This window comes from Ceratotherium simum, chromosome 15 (assembly GCF_057802395.1).
Source record: "Ceratotherium simum simum isolate JZ-2026a chromosome 15, ASM5780239v1, whole genome shotgun sequence".
NCBI classification, from domain to species: Eukaryota; Metazoa; Chordata; class Mammalia; order Perissodactyla; family Rhinocerotidae; genus Ceratotherium; species Ceratotherium simum.
In genome coordinates this window covers 25,979,128-25,999,210 of record NC_141914.1, presented here as the reverse complement: position 1 = coordinate 25,999,210, position 20,083 = coordinate 25,979,128, and the positions used below count along the sequence as shown (strand labels likewise).

The following is a 20,083-nucleotide window of genomic DNA, read 5'->3' as shown; positions in this document are numbered from 1 at the left end:
ATTTTTATCTGTTTCGTGAATGAGAGCTAGCCTCCCTTGCCAGAGCAGAACAATTGTGTAGGAAATGAATGCATTGGCCACAGGGCTTAGAGATATGCCAAAAGCCAAAAGGATGTTCATAATTTTAGCACTAATAAGCTCATTTCTGGGGATCCACTCTAAGTAAGTGACCCCAAATATAGAATGGTTTGTGCATGAAGAAGTTCATTGCAGGCTTTTATTTTTCCTTTTATTTTTTTATTTTTTTAAAGATTTTATTTATTTTATTTTTTCCCCCCAAATCCCCAGTAGATAGTTGTATGTCATAGCTGCACATCCTTCTAGTTGCTGTATGTGGGACTCGGCCTCAGGATGGACGGAGAAGTGGTGCCTCGATGCGCACCCGGGATCCGAACCCGGGCCACCAGCATTGCAGCACGCGCACTTAACCACCAAGCCACAGGGCCGGCCCTCTTTTTCCTTTTAAATAATTAAAACCACTAAAAACAAAAAAGTGAGACATCAGTCAAGGAACATATATGTCATAGAATATTATGCAGTCTTTAAAAATGATAGTTATGAAGACTAGGTAATGATTTGGAAAAATTCTTATTATATAATAATAAGTAAAATGACTTATGATATAAACTTGGAATTATAACAATGTAAACTATGCATGGAGAAAAAGAGCTGGGAGAAATATACCAAAATGAAAATGGTTGTGTTAGGTCAAGCAGGATTTGGAGTAACATTTTTCATATTTCCAGACTTCCTGTCCTATCATTATATAATGTTTAGAATTTTGAAAAATAATCTATGTTTTAAACACAATGGAAATGACCCTCTTTGTGTGAAATAGTACAGAAAGATTCTGCTTGAATTTCAGGAAAGATATTCCCCGGAACAATTACAGTAAAAGTATCAGAAACATCTGGCTTGGAAGATGAACATTCTGTGGCCTATCAAGAATTATATCATGAAATCACTACATTTGTAAGTATTTTCCAACCTTCCTTCTTGTATAAGTGTTCTTCATTCTGACTCTGAGTTGCAGAGCATTGGGCTGGTATTCAGGTGGTGCTCATTGGTGCAGCTGTACCACTTGTTCAGGTGGTGAAACGCACCCTTACTGGTTGGTACACAGCAGCTGTCCCGAGCCCCCTGGGTGCCACTCCTTACCGGTTGCCCAGGCCCCTCCCCTGGGACCCTTGGGCTTCCCGTGATCCTGCACCTAGAAGAGTAGCACTGGCACAGCAGAGGGCCTTTAGGAGCTTGCTCCAGTCATGCCAGACTCATTGTTACATGAACTATTAGAATATTTTTTAAATGGACAGATAATTTAATAAAAAATTAAAATAAATTATTTTCAATTGAATCGAAGAGAAAAAATTTAAAGATGATTTTTTTTCTTTTTACATTCAAATTTGCATAAATTTCCATCCTACTTAGCTTTTTTTTAACGTCTGGAAGGGGAACTCCATCTGAATTTAACATCTGTTACTTTTTTCCCCCACTTTCAAAAATGTCAAAATGAACAATAGCTTCATTTCCTTTTGATTATTGTGAGTGAGTGTGAACGTGAAAAGGATAGAGCTCTCCATTCTGGAACCATAGATGTGAGACCTGGAAGGCCTCGCAGAGGGCATCCGGCCAATGTTTCTTAAAGTTTAAAGGAAAAAAATGTTAGCCTGTAACTTTGTCTTAGAACACTAGGTGGAGAAACACTTTTAAAAACTAAAGTCTTATTCTACGACAGTATCTTTCAGTCTGGCGTTACATCATTACACAAGAGTTTTGTTATTAGAATTGGTAAAATGTAAAAAATTATTATCTAAATGATTTTACACATCATACAGAGAGAGCTAGTGCTCACAAGCTAATAGCCGATGCCTGGTGCTGCTCTGATAAAAACCCCAGCTGGCGCATCCCAGGGCGTGCCCCTGCTCCTTTGCCGTACCACCTGTGCAAAAAAAAGGGCCTTATCCTTTTATCCTGGATCTACATTCCTATTCACCAGCTTGGATGATATTCAGACCATTGAAGACACCAACATCAATGTGTTCCTGTTGTCAGGGAACCCTCGATTGTCTCCTGCGGCTTTACTGAGCACTGGCCACTGTGGCCACTACATTTCCCAAACTTGCTTTGGGTATGAGCGTCCAAAAGCCCCCTCCAGCTACAGGCCTATGCCTAGGTCTCAGAGAGCAGTGTAGAGACTTGATCTCAATCTTGATGGTCCCAGGGGGTAGAGGTGTTAGAACATTCTTATAATTTCCAAGGACCTTTTATTCCAAAAGAAATATGCCAGAACTTCCTTGCAACTCCCAGACATAGGAAAATAGAGACAATTTACTTTCTTCAAGGTCCTCTCAGCAGACTTTGTAGCCAGGACAGTCCCAGCTCAGGCCCTGAGAAGTCTCCCGGGATCCACTTTCTACCCAGCTGGATCCACACGGACAGTCGACACAGGGCTTCGGAGTTTCCCTGTTGCGTGCTGTGCCTGGCGTTTTATGTGTAATGTTTCTAATTCTCATAACAGCCCCACAGGGGAGATAGCGCTATGGTGCCTATTTCATGGATGAGGCAGTCGAGGATCAGGAAAGTTAAGTAACTGACTGCAGGTCACCCAGCTGATGAGTGAAGAGGTCGGGATTTGAACCCAGACCTGCCTGATCACACAGCTGCTTCTCCTTCTCCTCACCTGCTGGCTCTGTGGTGCAGTGGAGGCCAGGCAGGCCCGTTTCAATAGCTCCTGCCTTCTTGTCCAGCCTTGCAGCCCTTCAGATTCAGAGGTATATATCCCAGCAGCCTCAAAGGGTGACCTGGAAGAGAAAAAAAAAAAGGAAACACTTTGTCCTATGCCAGATGCTAACTTCACAAACTCTTCTTTGGGGTTAAGAAAATCAAATGGACAATGGTCACCAGGGGAGCTGGAAGGCACCTTGCAGGTCATCCAGTGAACTTGTTCCTAAGTGGACCCCTGGGACCCTGATGGTTTATAGAAATACCAGCTATTCCTAATGTTTAAAATATGATAAAGGAATATGGACATATTCTGGATATAAGGCTGCTCAGACTACCTAGAGCATCAAATTTATTTGAAATTGACTAGAATTAAAGAGAAATTATTTGACATCTTTTTAAATGACATTGGTTGCTGTGATCTTTTAAAATGTGGGGTCCCCATGGGGAGAAAAATAATCAAGTTGTAGATTATAAAAAGGTTGCACCAACCCAGTTCAACACTCATCTGATAAATGTGGAGACCTAGGCCCAGAGAGGGGAGGACACGTCCAAGGTCATGATTGTAGCTCTCACATTTAATTCATTCGATCATCAGTCAACCAGCCTTTGTCGAGCATTTCCTGGGGATTGCTAAGTGCTATGGGGGAGGCTGGGGGCTGGGCCAGTGGGGGCGGTTCTGTCATAAGAAAGAGAAAACCCCGTTCTTGGCATCAGAGAGCTTATGCTCTAATTGGAACCCCCACCCCACCTCCACCTCACCCCTGCCAGAGGTCCCCGCTTTATCTCTGGCCACTTCCCTAAAAGTATCTCAAGTTATCTCTGCTCTTAGAGCACAACTCAAGCCTAAGAGAGTTTCTTTGAAGTTAGTCACCTCATTTTTAAGAGTATGACCATCCATTTGGCGGAGTGCTTTCGGTTTCCATCTTTTTCCTGGATAACTCTGACTTAAATCAGAATCTTACTATTTTGAGCAAAAGTTACTGAAAGGTGTTAGAGCACATGTCAAGAATAAATAATTTGCTGTGATGAACCATGTATGTTTATATAAATGAATGTACAAATGTATTTATGTTAACACCTAGATACAGTATCACATTTTCCCCCTCTTTGTAGTTATTATTAAATCTGTTCTTTTCCTCCACAGTTTGGAAATGCATTTAACAACACTGACTACGGACAGACTGTAATTCTTAAAGTAAGGTAAGTCTGCTATGGACCAATGGGGTACTTTGGAGGTGGGTGTGCATTTGCCTAACTTCCGGTCTTCTCTTGAGTTCCCGGTGCAGCAATAAGGCCCTCTGGTGGCAAGTCAAATGTCAAGAAGAGATGATCACTCTGAGCACTGCGGAGGGCCCTGCCTCTAATGTCACGCTGACCCTGGCCAGGATGGGCAGGTTGTGACCTGGGGACAGCAAGATGCTGTCTGTGATTGGCTACTCAGCAACTTGCACACGTGGTCCCAGGCATCACCTGGATCTGTTTGGTTTGATCCCTTGGCTACAAACCACACCTGGTCAACCCCTAGAATGTGTATTCCCGGGGGCCAGGAAGAGAATCAATGGCTCACAGGCATCATCTCTTTCCTCATATCAAGGGAGTGAAGGAGACAAGAACACCCCAAGCACACATCTGGCTACTGAAGGGCCAATAGTGAGGTCTTTGTGCTGTAAGGATAAGTATTTATTGAGCATGTCAATACGCAATGAGCAATGCTGGGTGCTACTTAGGGGCCCAAAGAGGCAGAGGATTCTCAATAAGTTAGCAATTCTATCTCAGCCTTCTCTGAAGTATATTGATACACAGGTACCACAGGCCGAGGAAGGAATGCTCTAAGATGAGTGGAGCTGTACAGAAGGAAGCAGCTCTAATGTATTTCTATTTTATGATTTTACTATCGCACCTATCTTTACAAGCTTTGTCAAATCCTTTGTGGAATAAAGTAGATATATATATAAAGGCGGTGAGTTTTGAGCTGGCAGTGAATGAGGAGCAAGCGTGGTTGGCAGCCAGGAGGCCAGCAGGCATGGGATGGAAGGCACAGTGCTCGCCTAGCGAGGGGCAAGCAGCAAGCAGAGAGGCTGGGCCCCAAGGCAGAGGCTCGGAAGCTGGAGGTCCACAGCGGACAAAGCTGGAGGGCTATGCATTGTTTCAGGGCATTTGGTTTGGTTTAGCAGATGACAGGGAGTTTGTGCGTCGAGGATGACTGGATAAAAACAGGAACAGTGAGGTGTGATGGTGTCGGTCAAATCTGTACTTGAATCTTGGCTTTGGCACTTTCTCACTGTGTGGCCTAGCAGGTGTTTTAACCTCTCCGAACTTTTGTTACCTCCATCTGTGTAACTGGGACAATCTGATCGACTTTCCTGGAACCTTGGGAGGAGTTCAATGAGATAACATTTGAAAGATTCCCTGTGCAAAGTGCCTGGCACCTAGTTGATTTCAAGTCATTTACACTACCCTTTTTTGGTCACAGTGCACAGTGGCTCCATTGTTTCCTTTAACTGTTTCATGAGTGTAATGTCTACCTCCGAATCAAAGTGCCTACTAGTAGATTCTTTGAATGAATTATGGATGGCATTTTCTTTCCTAGCTCTACCGCAAAATTTTACCATCGATTTCTGGTCATCTTCCAACTGATAAAGAATAACTTGTATCAAGTACCCTTTCTCACTGCCCTATACATTCCACTGCCACCTCCAAATTGTATCATGAATGAATCATGGTAGACAGTTTTAAATTAGAATTCTGAAGCCCATTTTGCTTTTTTGAACTCCCTTTTGAGGTGGTCGTCCCTAAAAACAGAATTTGGTTCGTGTCTTGGATTTTCTTGATTATTCTGAAGAACCAACGCAGCTGTAAACATTTCCTAAGTAGGCTGGCTATATTTTCAAGCTTCTATATTTATTCAAAAGCCAAAATGGAGTATAGAAAAAAAAATCGGACAAGAAAAATACAACCTGAGACTTAAAAACACATAGCCACAAATCAAATAGGGAAAGAGTTTTTAAAAGTCCTTTTTTTTTGGGGGGGGGGGGGCGGCCCAGTGGTGCAAGTGGTTAAGTGCGTGCACTCTGCTGCAGGGTGGCCCCGGGTTCGCCGGTTCGGATCCCGGGCGCGCACCAACGCACCACTTGGCAGGCCATGCTGCGGCGGCGTCCCATATAAAGTAGAGGAAGATGGGCACGGATGTTAGCCCAGGGCCAGTCTTCCTCAGCAAAATAAGAGGAGGATTGGCAGATGTTAGCGCAGGGCTGATCTTCCTTACCAAAAAAAAAAAAAAAAGTCCTTTTTTTCTCTCTTAATGGTTGTACCACTTGATTCCTTTTGGACAATGAAAGAATTAGAACTTGGCAGTGCTGTTCTTAGGGCTCCAAACTGCAGTGCTGATTAGAAAGAGAGAGACTCTTATAATGTCTTGCTCATAGCAGGCTCTCAGTAGTTGATGAGAGGATTTGGTAGTACATGCTCATATTCCCCCCAGCCTTGTTTCAGTTCACCTCTGGGTCCTGTGTGACCAGGCCCAATCACATACCCACTTTGAAGCTGCCTGCTGACTTCCTGGCACTTTCTGGAAATGACCCAGACTTCATATGGTTGATTACTGCTCTCTCTTGCACAGGAGGAACACACATCCCTCTGTCTCTCTCCAAGTATGAGTCTGAGATTGAACAGCTCAGCAAGAGACCTACTCTTGACGTTCTACAGAAAGCGACAGCTTAGTTCAGATGTTACTTGCTCTACTTCTGCTTAGCTCCAGCCTCTTAGATCCTAAAAATTGTTGTCCACAACCTTCCTAAGTATCCTCCAGCAGGACATTGTTGTAGCCATAGGTTTCCTCTGAATAGACATCTTGGGGCCTATAAATTGCCATCTTACTGTAACCCCAGGCCTCCGTATTTGGGCCTCAACTGTGGCTATGGGACACTGGGTCAGGACTAGAGCTGGGAGATTGGGGAGTCTGGGAGGTTTGAAGACCTGTTTGTTGATCCTTCAGTTCAATTCATCAAATGATGGATTCATTTCATTTTTAGCATATCTCCTTCAGCAAGATCTGAAATGCGTGCCGGTGACCAGACTGTTAATGTAGCAGTAGTAAACATTCTTGTAGAAACTACAAGCGCAGATGAGGAGAGAGTGTCTGATATAATTGAAGAGGCAATTAGAAAATACTCAGGTGACATCACAGGTTATACCAGTAAGTATCAAACAATTTTATTCAAAGTTTACCTAAAGACCTACCTAGCTTTTTGTAAACTTTTGCATTATATGTAGCAAGAAGAACTGGATGACCAAATCCACAGATGTCTCCAAGTCTCCTTTTAACCAGTCCCTTCTTCCTCCCTTTCCTCTCTCACTCGGCCTCTGCTCCTTTCCAGCCGTCGCCCAAGTCATCAAACTGACCAGTTTGTTCCTATTCTTGGAAGGTAGCCTTGAACAAATGGTCTCTTGACAGGGGAAGATGAAGGAAGGAGAAACAAGAGGGCTTTACACCAAGTTACAGCTTCCCAAATGATTATAGCAAGTTTACCTACACCGTTTCCCCTTTAGGCTGACATACAAGCCCACAGCACAGCCTTAATAATTCACTTTTTTTTTTCTTTTATTGAGGTATAATTGACTTACAACATTATATTAGTTTCAGGTGTCATAACAGTTCACTTTTGCTGTGTTACAAACCATCCCAAAACTTGGTGTCCTAAAACAACAACTATTTATTTATTGGAACACTCTAATTCTGTGGATCTGAATTGGGGCTGGGCTCAGCGGGGCAGTTCTGCTGATCTAGGCCAGTCTTGGCTCACTTATAACTTCTGCCATTAGCTGTTGGGTGGGTCTGCTAGGGGCTGATCGATCTGTGATGGTTCAGATGGATGGTTTATCTCTGCTCCACATGGTCTGTCATCCTCCAGCAGGGTGGTCCTAAAGGGTTTCAAGAGCAGCAAGGAGGTAAGTTTCAATGCACAGGTGTTTCTCAAGTCTCTGCTTACGTCACATTTACAACCGTCCTGATGGCCAACACAATTCACATGACCAAGAACAGTGTGGCAGGGCCCTACCAAAGCAATTGGATACAGGAAGGCATGAATAAATTGACACTATTACTGCAATCAACCCACTTCAGCACCCATCAGGAGTTCCTCATCTTAGAAGTGACCTGTTAGGGCCAGCCCCAGGGGAAGCTTTGTGCAACTGGTTCTCAGTCCTGGTTGCCAAATCCAGAGGCCTCTGTTGAGGCACAATTTATCTGACTTTTCTGTAGCAGTGGTATCCTTCCCTTCTGTGACACTGTTATCCTTCCCTTCTTAAAGTCCCCTTCTCTCTGGGCCTCCACCCTCATTCTCCTAATCCCCCTCCTGCCTCCCTCATCCTTCTTTTTGCTCCTTCTAAGACTCCTTCCTTAGTCTCTTAAATTTTTGCTTTTTGATTATTGTAACCTCCCTGGCCTAGTATGCAAAACTTATTTCTCTTTTTGAAAATATAAAAAAATCCTGTGCGTTTATAATTTTCCAGCACCTTTTCTCTTTCTTCAAGATTTCACAAAGATTCTCACTGATCTCTCAGGACCTGGAATGTAAATGCTCTGGGATAAAAGACTTACAATTCTATCAGAAAAGATGGGGGCTCCTCTGCATTGTACCCCCTCCTTGGGCTGCGGTCCCTTTAACAATGTCCATTCAACTCTTTTCCATTTAAGTGATATGTCCTAGCAGAAAATACTGGAGAAAAATACCCGTGGAACATTCAGTTTTTCTCACGTCATCCATCAACATTACGCCACCAGGCCTGGCTTTTTCATGAGCCCCTGGTAGCAGGGAAAACACACAGACACACACAGCTCCATTAATTTGCCCATATTTCATTTTAATTCTTTGCTCTTTGTTGTTATATTTTTTAATTTTAATTTTAATTTTAATTTTTTGGTTATTTTGGGTTTTGTGTGTGGTAAGCCTGAGCTCATTTGAGACTCTAAACTTTCTCTGTCACATTTTTAATCTCCATCTTTGGTTATAGGACCTTCTTTCCATATTTTATTTATCTCTCTCATCTGAGAGCTTCCTGTGCAAACCATGCCAGTTTCTTAAATTACCTGACCCTCTCCTCCACTTTTTTATTTTACAACTCATGGGGATCATTTGCAGCTGCATAATTAGAATTGCATTTCAGAGCTTCTTACCTTCTTGAACTATTTTCATCGTCTAGAGTCTCATGCCGTGGAACTACATCTTTTCCTTGCTGAACATTTCAATATTTACTTTCTCAAAGTCATGCTCCTCTTTCTGGCTATCACTTGGTCCTTGTCTTCCACGGGACCTATCGCTTCTACCTGCCAATCAGTTTCTCTTTGGGGTCAGAATTTGGTCCAGAGTAGCAATTCATGCAGTCAGAACCTCTACCCCCTGGAAGATGAACTTGTCAGCAAGGCAAGACAAGACCTTATCACATACTCTGCTTTTGGCTATATGAGTCTTCTAGCAAGTGTGAGGAAGTTGAAAGTCCCCATCAGCATGGGGACTGACCACTCGGAGTGGTCACCAGCTCAAAATAACCAGTGCATTCTTCAAGGTAAAGTTGGGGTCCCCTGTGCAGTTCTTTCCTTTTGGCTCTCCTTAGTAATTGCCTTGGCTACAAGCCCTGCATATCTGAAACTATCGCCTCAGCTCTGAGAATTGCTTTCTTTTGACAACTCCTCTCAACATCTCTCCACTCTGAGAACACGCAAGTGCTCTAAGATACATGAGCAAATTACTAAATGATGCCCATAGAGATGGCTACTGAGCATGAACCACCGGCAAATGGAAGTGAGAGCCTCAGAACTGTTAGAGGAAAATCACTTTTCCTGCTCTCCAGCTTCTGCTGCAAAGACAGATTCTCTCTTCCATGTCAAAAGTCCTAGAATCTCTTTCCCTAGACTTTTTTTTTAATATAATTTTATTTATTTATTTATTTTCCCCCCAAAGCCCCAGTAGATAGTTGTATGTCATAGCCGCACATCCTTCTAGTTGCTGTATGTGGGACGCGGCCTCAGCATGGCCGGAGAAGCGGTGCGTCGGTGCGCACCCGGGATCTGAACCTGGGTCGCCAGCAGCACAGCGCGTGCGCCTAACCGCTAAGCCACGGGGCCAGCCCTCCCTAGACTTTTAATTGGTGGCATTTTCAAATGACAGGTGGTGAAGGAAGGTTGGTTCCAGGTCTGGAATGTTTAGAAGAGAGTAACCACATAACCACTCTGCATTCTCCTATTCTTTCCCCTAATCTAGTCTCAGATTCATCTCTTTATTCCTAATGCCTTCCAACCTGCTTCTAGACTAACATTCTTGAAAGATTGCATTCTCATGTCATGCTTCTGCTCAAAATCTACCAATGCATTCTCAGGCTGGTGGAATAAAAGTCAATGTCCTTAGCCTGGCCTTCAAATTGCTCTATCAATGAATGCACAGAAGAATGATTATTTGTTGAGACTCCTGTAGCGCCACTTACATTACATTAGCTCATTTATTTCTTACAACAATCATGTGAAACAAAAAGTATTAGCCCCATTTTATAGATGGAGGGAACTTGGACCCACCAAAAATCAAATGACTGAACAGAGAGCTCACAGCCAATAAATGGCAGAGTCAAGAATTCTCTATTTTCTTCCACCTCACCACCCTGCCTTCCCCCTACCCAAGTACAGCTCCACTACTCCCTACAAGAATGCTTTGCTTCTTTTTACACCTTGATTACTCCACTTAGACAGACTTTACCTCTCCTTTGACTGTTCACATCTGCCCTATTTTTCAAGACTTAACCCAATTCCCAGCTCCTCCATGATGTTATCTTTAGGTACCTGAGCCCCTGAATTCCCATTGTACTTAAAGTCTAGATTATGAGTTGCTTGATGCGACTCTCTATGGGTTCAAACATGTAACTCTACAAAGATGGGCCCTAAAGTTACATAGCTATTGTGTTCCTTGTGGAACCCAGCACAGAGCTAGGTGCAAAAGAGATACTTGAACTTAAACATGATTGCACTGCATTGGATTGAATTAATTTGAATTGAATAATATAAGGAAATAGTCATGGAAGTGAGGACTGGGGAGTTAGATTTCAGAATCCCAGATTTTCATTTGTTAAATCCCAAAACTTCTTAAAAGGCAATTATAACAATAATGGAATGGAGTACTTTTACAAGTTACTTTATCCATATTATCTTGCTGAATATATTTTTGAATTGTTTGTGCCTCTCAGTGCAAGATCGGTGTGATTACTATGGCTGTAAAAAGACGAAGGATGACAATGACTGCAGCAATGGTTTACTATGTACATGCAAAGATGGGCTGGAAAGACCTAGCCCACAGATCCCTTTCTGTTCTGGTAAGTTCCACCCGCTTCTAAATGTTCTTCACAACACCTATGCTCTCTCCTTTTGCATTTGCAAAATACAAACTTGACTGCTCGAGTTTCCATGAGCATTTCGGAGTCTGAGGGATGTGAATTTTGGCTTTAAATAAACATATGGACCTGGACTGGGACCTTGGGAAGAGCTGGTGAGGTAGCCCATGTGCAGCCTCACAGGAGGCAGGTCATGTGCAGAGCCAATGAGCACCTCATTTGACACAGGAAAAGCAGTGTGAAAAAAATTGAATTCTGTGACATCACTTTGGGTTTGAAGAGGTTGTTTGTGAAAATTACTCAGAAGTCACTCTGTTTTGAAGCTAGTTCACAGTGTCCTGATGGCTGCAATGAAGAGAACAAGAAGCAGTGCTTACTGATGGATGACGGGAGCACTGACTGCGTGTGCCTGTCGGGCTACGAGAAAGATGGTCAGGGCACGTGTCAAAAGTAAGAGAAATCACTCCTTTTCTATCTTGCCATAGCCGGAGCTAGGCCAAAAGGATAGAGCTTGCAACGTATATATGGGTTTAGGGTCAGGAAGTTGGTACGCTGGCATAAGTTGGTAGGTACAGAGCATCATCATCATCATCATCATCATCATTAATAGCTTTTGAGCATTCTCTATGTGCTAGGAGCCACACTAGGTAATATGTCTCACACAACAACACTGTCAGGAGTGTATTAGTTCCCTATTTTCAGGTAAGGAAACCGAAGCTCAGAGAATATAATAAATAAGACGCCCCAGCTCACAGGGCAGTAAAAAGGGGCAGAGCTACATGTTCTTACAGCCCAAGGGGAGGGGCTCCCACCATGCCTCCGGGGCTGAGCTTTACCTGAATTGCTGAATCTTCTCGGAGCTCAGAGGATGGAATAGCCAGTCAGTAGCAAATGAGACCACATGGGATTGTGTGAGCTTTCCAGAGCTTTCTAGAGCTCCATGGAAGGTGCTTACCTGGAAGAATGGGAGTGTAAGGAAGAAATGAGAAAGGGGAGAAGGAGCAAGGGGGGGATGGGTTGAAGGAAAGGAAGGTGGGAAGGAAGACATGGAAGTGGGGTGGGAACTCCCACTTCCCACAAGGAGCTTTACCATGCTTTCCTATTGCTTATTGTATTTTAGATGTGCATTTGGCTACAGTGGAGTCAACTGTAAAGACCGTGAGTATGAAAGTCTTGCTTTGTTATTAAGCACCTGAGAAACAAAGATTGGCCACATTCACAATTCTGTCCAGTCCCCCAAAGTCCCTGGCTCCCTTCATAAAGAGAGAGAAAAGCTGCCTGCAGTCTGTGTTCTGGGTCACGCCATCCCGTGCCTGCCCTAGGCCCAGGCAGCAGCACCTCTCCTACAGGAGATAACAGAACTCAGCCCATGAGGTGGGCTGGCACCTCTGCCCTTGTCCCAGGCCAGAAAAGGGTGTCCTAACATTATGTTCATTTCCTACATTACCTTAACTATGCACTGTCTGCTAACAGAAAGGATAAAAGACCAGTATATTCCAAAAATGTTTATGGTTGTGGGAGAGCAGAACTAGAAACCAGGCAGCTAAATAAGCCAATCTTTTTGTTTCAGGCCTATTTACTAGTTTGGCATGTGCTGTTGCAAATTCAATTGCTTCCTTCTCTCCTATGCCCCATCTCCACCAGATTGGGACAATACTAACTTTATATTTTAAATTGTTTTATATTTTAAAGTTTACATCAATGGTCCAAGATGAAGGAAATATTACTTCCTTCTTCAGTGGCCTCCCAGCCAGCCACAAAGCTAGTGATGAGAAATGCTCTCAATTTCTACTGTATTTTGTTGCAAGGCTGGATTTACTAAAGTCATTTCTTTCTTCCGGGCTTTCAGTGTCCACACCTATAAACTTAGCGGTTTGGACCAGATGACCTTTGAGGTCTTTTCCAGACTTACTGGTCTACGGCCCCAAGAATCCAGGCTGGAGTTGGTGTGGATGGCAGTTATGTAGCAGAAAGAGACCAAGGGGTCTAGAGCAGCAGTGTCCAAAAGAAATATAATGTGAGCTTCATATTTAATTTCAAATTAAAAAAATTCTAAGTAAATTTTAAAAAGCAAGGAGAAATAGGTGAAATTGATTCTAATAATATTTTATTTCACTCAATATCTCAAAAATATTATCATTTCATGGGCCCGCCCCGTGGCTTAGCGGTTAAGTGCGCGCGCTCCACTACTGGTGGCCCGGGTTCGGATCCCGGGCGCGCACCGACGCACTGCTTCTCCAGGCATGCTGAGGCCGCGTCCCACATACAGCAACTAGAAGGATGTGCAACTATGACGTACAAATCTACTGGGGCTTTGGGGAAGAAAAAAAAAGGAGGAGGATTGGCAATAGATGTTAGCTCAGAGCCGGTCTTCCTCAGCAAAAAAAAGAGGAGGATTAGCACGGATGCTAGCTCAGGGCTGATCTTCCTCACCAAAAAATAAATAAATAAAAATAATAAATAAATAAATAATAAAAAGGAAGTGTTAAAAAAATTAAAAAAAAATTATCATTTCAACATGTAATCAGTATAAGAAATATTAATGAGATATTTTACATTATTTTTCATCCTTCGTGTTTGAAATCTGCTGTGTATGTTACACTCACAGGCCATCTCATAGCCATATTTTAAGTTCTCAATAGACAGAGCAGATTTTGAGGAGGAGAATGAGTGGTAATGAACGTCCAGACTCTTCCCTCATCAGTTCTATCAAGCCATTACCTGGATCCTCTATTAGTGACAAATTTGACTCCAACCTAGTTCCCCCAGCTTATCAGCAAGGTCAAGTATGGTGGGTAGGCAAAGGCAGCAGAGGTAAGGAGGGTGTGTGGACCTCGGTTGTGATCCCATCTCCCATGAAGCCCAGGAAGGCCCTGCTACTATGGCGTTCTTTGTGTTTATGGTCTTCTTTTACCTGGCAAGGCTGCCTCTTCTGATTGAGTTCTGAAGACGCAGCTGGGGGTGTAGGGGGATAGAGTTAAAGGAGGTTAGCCACCCACCCAGCCTGGTCCTGGAGGGGTTGGAGACCAGAGCCTGACTGTCCTCACAACCAGGAGCCACTGGGAACACACGTACCTGTGCAGTAGACAGTGGTGCCTGCTTGTAGGAGGCTGTTCTACTCTTCTCTTTTCCCTTTCAGCATTTCAGCTGACCCTCACCATCGTGGGCGTTATTGCTGCCATCCTCCTTCTCGGCGTGGTGATCGCATGGATCGTCTCATTGAGGTACGGAATGGAAGTGTCCCTTTCCAAGGGCACAGCGCCACTGGCATTACACTCTAGTTCTCAAAGACACCCGGCCTTTCCCAGGCAAGAGATGAGAAATAAGGCGAGGCCTCTCTAATACCAATGACTTTTTTTTCTTGCTTTAATTTTCTTCTGATTATATAAGCTATACATGAACATTGAAGAAAATAGAGAAATGTGTAAATGAGCAGAATAAAAATCACCCATAAAACCCACAACCCTGATGCAACGACATTGTGGCATATGTCCTTCCAGGGTTTTTTCTATCTTTTTAAATGATATTATACACATAATTTGGTATCCTTTGTGTTTTTAAAAAGTTTTCTTGAGGTTTATTTTTGCTTAACACTATAATGGGACATAGAAGCCATTTCCTGATGTCATTAAAAACTCTTTGTTAACAGTATTTAATTCCACTGATGTTGTCAAATATAATTTTCATCAAGCCACACCCCTGCCCAGGACCTTGCTGCAAATGGTCCAAATCAGCCTCAGCTGAACCCCCTTGGTTTTAAAAAAGTAGAAACTGTTATCTCTGCGTGGCTCTTTCTCAGCTTGGTGCCTGAAGTGTTCTTCCTGGGAACTTAAGTAGGGTCCATTCATTTATTCAGCACATAGGTAGATATGTCCAAGTTCCCTCCATTAACAGTAGGGAGAGTACTATTATCTCTGTTTCATTCAAAATGTGCCAAGTGGGATTCCACTTTGATGAACATAAGCTACTTTTTTACAACATTTATCCCATATCTTATATTTTGGCACAATAGGTATTTTCGCACTGTAATGTGAGAAGATAAATAGATTTTAGCTTCCTAAAATATTTTGTTTCTTCTTTTATTCTATTTTGATATTAACTCTTCCCCCAGAGACTTAATTATAAGGACTCAAAGCTGGGAACTGGGAATATGACTTTCCCTGTTCCAGGGAGAGGACCAGAACATTTGATTCTGGAGCAAGGCTGTCTCCTCCTTTCTTAGAATTGGCTAACTGTCCTGGGTCTCCAGCGTCCAGGGGCTGCTGTAGAACCTTGTGACCCTGTAACAGCCATATTCTCAGTTCCTCCTTCCTGCTGCAGAGTCAGGTTTGCTCTTAGCTCAGCCTCAGATTTGTGATTCTCGGGAACACACCGAGAATTCTAACGTCTTGCCCATTTCAAAGGGAAGGAAGCCTCTCCTCAGTCGCCTTAGACGGGAGTGTTGTCAAAGGGCAGGACCCTGTTGTGGGCTGGGCTGGCTGTCAGGGTCACAGGGTGTGTGGGTCTTCCTTTACGACATTCCTAGTGTGACTGAGGCATGGGTGACTGTCACACTGAGAGGGCCTTGTGGGCATCAGAGATGCAACAGGCCCCATCCCCACTCTAACAGTCTAGGGCACTGCAGGGGCAGGACGATGGCCTGTGGGCCAGAAGGAAGGAAGGGTCATGATCAGCGTTACTTGGGGGCAGATGCCTCCCTGACCTGCAAGTACTTCCATACGGCTTTGAATGCTTACACTTGAGATCCTTGAGGGGCTGCAGCAGAACCTGGGCAACTTCTATTTCTCCTTTTAAGACAGTAATTCCTGGAACCCATTTTATTCACTGAGGTGATTCTGTAGATGTTGACTTTGCCCGAATGAAAAATTGTATCACTAATCACCTTTTCTCTTTGACTTGTATTATTATTTTCATAAATAATTCAAAAGCATACTTAAGAGGACTAACATTATTAGCAAAAATTTGCACGGGACCATGGAATTAGATGGTAATATTGGATCACTGTTAACATTCTGGTTTTGATGGTTACACGGAGCTTATGAGGAGACCGTCCTTAAACTAAGGGAATCTACACTGAATGAAGTAAAAGTATTATGGGTAATGGGGCAGCAGATCTGCAACTTATTCTTATATGGTTCAGAAATGTTAACAATTGGGGAGTCTGGGTGATGGATGTATGGGAGCTCTGTGTAATTTTTTTTTTTGTAAATTACATGTAAATTCGAAATTATTTCAAAACTTGAAAACATTTTTTAAAAAGAATACTAACATTTGCATCAAGGACCTTCCCTTATTGTCAGATCCTAATTTCTTCACTGATTACAGATCAAAGAACAGAAGGCAGAATATTGAAGAACAGAACTTGATTGACAATGACTATCAAAATCTGAGACTGCAGCAGACAACAGGCTTCAGCAATCCAGGAGCGGACGGGAGCATCTTCCCGAGAGTCAGGACTAATATCTCCAGAGATGGTCAGCCACAGAATCCTTATGCAAACCGGAGAGGTATGCAGAACCCTTATGCAAACCAGACAGGTATGCCCTGCCTTGACTATTAGGTGAGTCAGTGGGCTTTCTGATTGGCTTTTCGGAGTGAAAAGCCCCAGGGCAGAGTAGGGACCTGGCTATTCTCTCTTCACCTGGGGCTGCTCCCAAAGGCTTTTTTTTTTTTTTTTTTTTTTTTTTTTAATCCAAAGAGAAAGATCAGGGGCCTACCTGGTGGTGCAAGCGGTTAAGTGCGCGCGCTCCGCTGTGGCGGCCCAGGGTTCGCCGGTTCGGATCCCAGGCGCGCACCAACGCACCGCTTGGCAAGCCATGCTGTGGCGGCGTCCCTTATAAAGTAGAGGAAGATGGGCACGGATGTTAGCCCAGGGCCAGTCTTCCTCAGCAAAAAGAGGAGGATTGGCAGATGTTAGCTCAGGGCCGATCTTCCTCACAAAAAAAAAAAAACAAAAAAACAAAGAGAAAGAGAAAGATCAGAGGAAGCTCCCTGCTATGGTAAACAGCCACCCCTTGGTCCCTAACACCAATCATCTCTGTGACTTGAGACACATCACTTAATTTCTCTGGTCTCCTAGTTCCTCAGCCGTAAAAAAAAGAAGCTTAATTTAGATTCCCTTATGGTCCCTTTAAATTACAAGCTTCTGTGGACATGACTCCAGTGGTTGTGATGACAATTCCCAGGCTGTTTAAGGACCTAGGACCTAGGACCTAGGTCAGGCCTGGAAGGACTGTTGCATGTCAGGATCTGTGGGATGCTTTTCAGGCAGCCCATGGAAAGGCAAATCTCTCCTTCCCTCCCTCCAGGCCTCAAGGCGACCAGATCAATTTCTAAAGAGATAAGGCAAGTTAGGCTGGTAACATTTTATCTCCCTGGGGAGGACTTTCAAGAACAGCTGTACTCTTTAGATTTGTATTGATAATCGTAGCGGCATTGCTGAATGTGTTCTGAATGAAATGCTGGAAGGAGCAAGCCTGTCAGAGGCGACTCTTGCGGGGAAGAGAAACAAGGGACTGAGATGGAAGGAAGGAGAGGTGATGAAGGAACAGCAGAAAGGGGGCCAGAGAAGAGAGAGGGCAAAGGAGAAGGCAAGAAGAGAAATATTTTTTTTAATAAAGGAAGACTAGGGAGAAAGGGAAAGCAGGTGGAGGGTAAGAGGACTCAGAAGAGTAGCAAAATGAAGAGGAGGAAGGAGGGAGACACAGGCTGGTGGGGGCGGGGCTGAGAAGGGAGACAGGCTCCGCACTCTGCGCGCACATTTCTCTTCTGCAGACTGCCCGGGTGAGCACGCCGCCCTTTGAGGATCTCAATGCACTGTGAACATTCTGAGAAAACTTGACATTTTTATTTTGAAATTCCATGGCTTATTTTGCACATAAACTTTCCTTTAGTCATGGAAGTCTAAATGTTTAACGTGTACAAAGAGATGAGTTGCACAAAATGCACCATGTTGGGTTAGACACAGGGTCTTGCAGCAATACCAAAGATGGACATGCCGTGGGAACTCCTGTTGGCCCCACCTAAGGCCAACCTTAACCAGCAAACTCATTAAAAACCTCCTCTCCTCCGTATCAGTGTAGCCCTTACTTCAAGTATAACCTCTAAAGAGAGCCCTGTAAGTGGGAGAATAAGCATGGCATTTAGAGTCAGAGACCTGGGTTCAAAGCCTTGCTCTTCCTATCTGTGTGTTACCACCTGTGTGATCCTGGACAAGTTATTTGACTTCTCTGGGTTTGTTTTCTCGTCCATGAAATGGACAAAATGAATCCTACCTCATAGGACAAAAATCAAATAAGCTAAAATATATAAAGAACCTAGCACAATGGCTTTTCTGATTTGAATAGTAGTATTCAAATAATGTTAATTAAAATAATGTTAATAATTTATGAATCTAAATTTTCTTATGTGTTTTTGTTGGAATACTTCTTTTCTAAGAATTTTTTTTCCCTCTCTCTTTCCCTCCTTTTGTCTAGAATGGTAAAAATCCGGAAACATCCATGGCCCTCAACCCAATGTACGAGCTTTTATTTTGAACATTTAAAAGACTGATGGAGAAGTGAGCAGCCATAAAGATCTGGCCTTTGGTATTTTTCTTCCATCCAACATCTAGCCTCTCTGAGTGGAAGTTGTGGGCATTTGCTGTGAATAGAGCTTGTTTGCTAACTGAGTACCTATGAAATTGAATGCACATAGATGCTACCAGCACTGGTAAGGTAGTTGATTTTCTCCAATCAGTACAATGGTTAGGTTTTTTTTTTTCCTGTTGGGGCAGCAATAACCATTTCCAATCCAGAGAAAAGCTCCCCAAGATTGTTCACTCCTGGGAGAATGTTGCTCTCAAGTTGATAGCCTACAGATGAGTGACCTAGTTCTGGGAGACTCTTACCATCAGCTGTGGAGGTCCTAGAGGATGGGAAGAGATACTTTTTTTTTTTTTCTGGCGAGGAAGTTTAGCCCTGAGCTAACATCTGTTGCCAATCTTCCTCTTTTTACTGAGGAAGATTGGCCCTGGGCTAACATCCATGCCCGTCTTCCTCTACTTTATATGTGGGATGCCGCCACAGCATGGCTTGATCAGCGGTGTGTAGATTTGCACCCAGGACCCAAACCTGCGAACCCCAGGCCGCCAGAGCAGAGCACGCGAACTTAATCACTACATCACCTGGCCAGCCCCTGAGATACTATCTTTTAAGGTTCTCAAAGTTCATTCTCTGACAAGTTAAACTAGGGCTGCTACTTCTAGCCATCAATGTAAGGATTTCATTATCCTCGAACTGCCAGGAGCTTGTGACCTGGCCTCACACCAAAAGGACAGAAAAGAGACATGTCTCAGCTTTTTTGGCAGGAGTGACTGGGCATCCAGGACCTGTCTGATGCTAATTAGAAGGCCTGGACTAGAAATGTCCACCATGGGTGCATTCTAGAGTTTTTGAAATGCCAGTAGGTGGCAGAGGCAGGGAGAAAAAATATGACCAGAAGTGGGAGGAAGAGAGGCAGAAGGAAGCTGGGCTGGGAGGATGAGTAAGGAAGAAGGTACCCAGGATCCACCTGCATTGTCAGATGCTCCTCCTCAAGGAGCAAATGGGCACTGCCTCTAATTCATGCCCTATCCAAGCTCAGAGGCCAGGAAAAGGTGTGAAGACAAAACCCCCAGGAGCAAGAGCTTGAAGTCGCTTTGAAATTGCAGCCATTCTGTCTGGCTGATGGTGAGAGAGGTGGCTTGTGCTCTGGATCCAGATGTCCAGCCCTGTGATGCAGATTCCAGCAGGACTTCCTCGAGGCCGCAGCCGTGGCTGGTGACACACACAGCCAAGAATGGGGGCAGCCACATCCAGCACAGCCTTTCTTTACTGTGAAGAGTGTCCTTGTTTATGTCTCATGTCTGGTCCCCTTGCAAGTTATTTTTATTTGTTGTTGTTATTATTTGTTCTTGACTTGTTAACTGTGAAAGGTAACAAATAAAGTATCTTTGGTAGATGGCGTC

General features: G+C 43.7%; 1 protein-coding gene across 1 annotated transcript; it reads left to right on the top strand.

The window, feature by feature from the left end:
- The first annotated feature begins 948 nt into the window (after positions 1–948).
- MUC13 (mucin 13, cell surface associated) lies at positions 949–20,083 on the top strand. The gene is made up of 9 exons (XM_087439729.1): positions 949–972; positions 3,869–3,924; positions 6,756–6,919; positions 10,954–11,079; positions 11,421–11,547; positions 12,218–12,255; positions 14,237–14,321; positions 16,423–16,604; positions 18,573–20,083. The coding sequence occupies exons 3-9, from the start codon at positions 6,781–6,783 to the stop codon at positions 18,578–18,580; spliced, it is 705 nt and encodes a 234-aa protein (XP_087295855.1). The 5' UTR covers positions 949–972; positions 3,869–3,924; positions 6,756–6,780; the 3' UTR covers positions 18,581–20,083.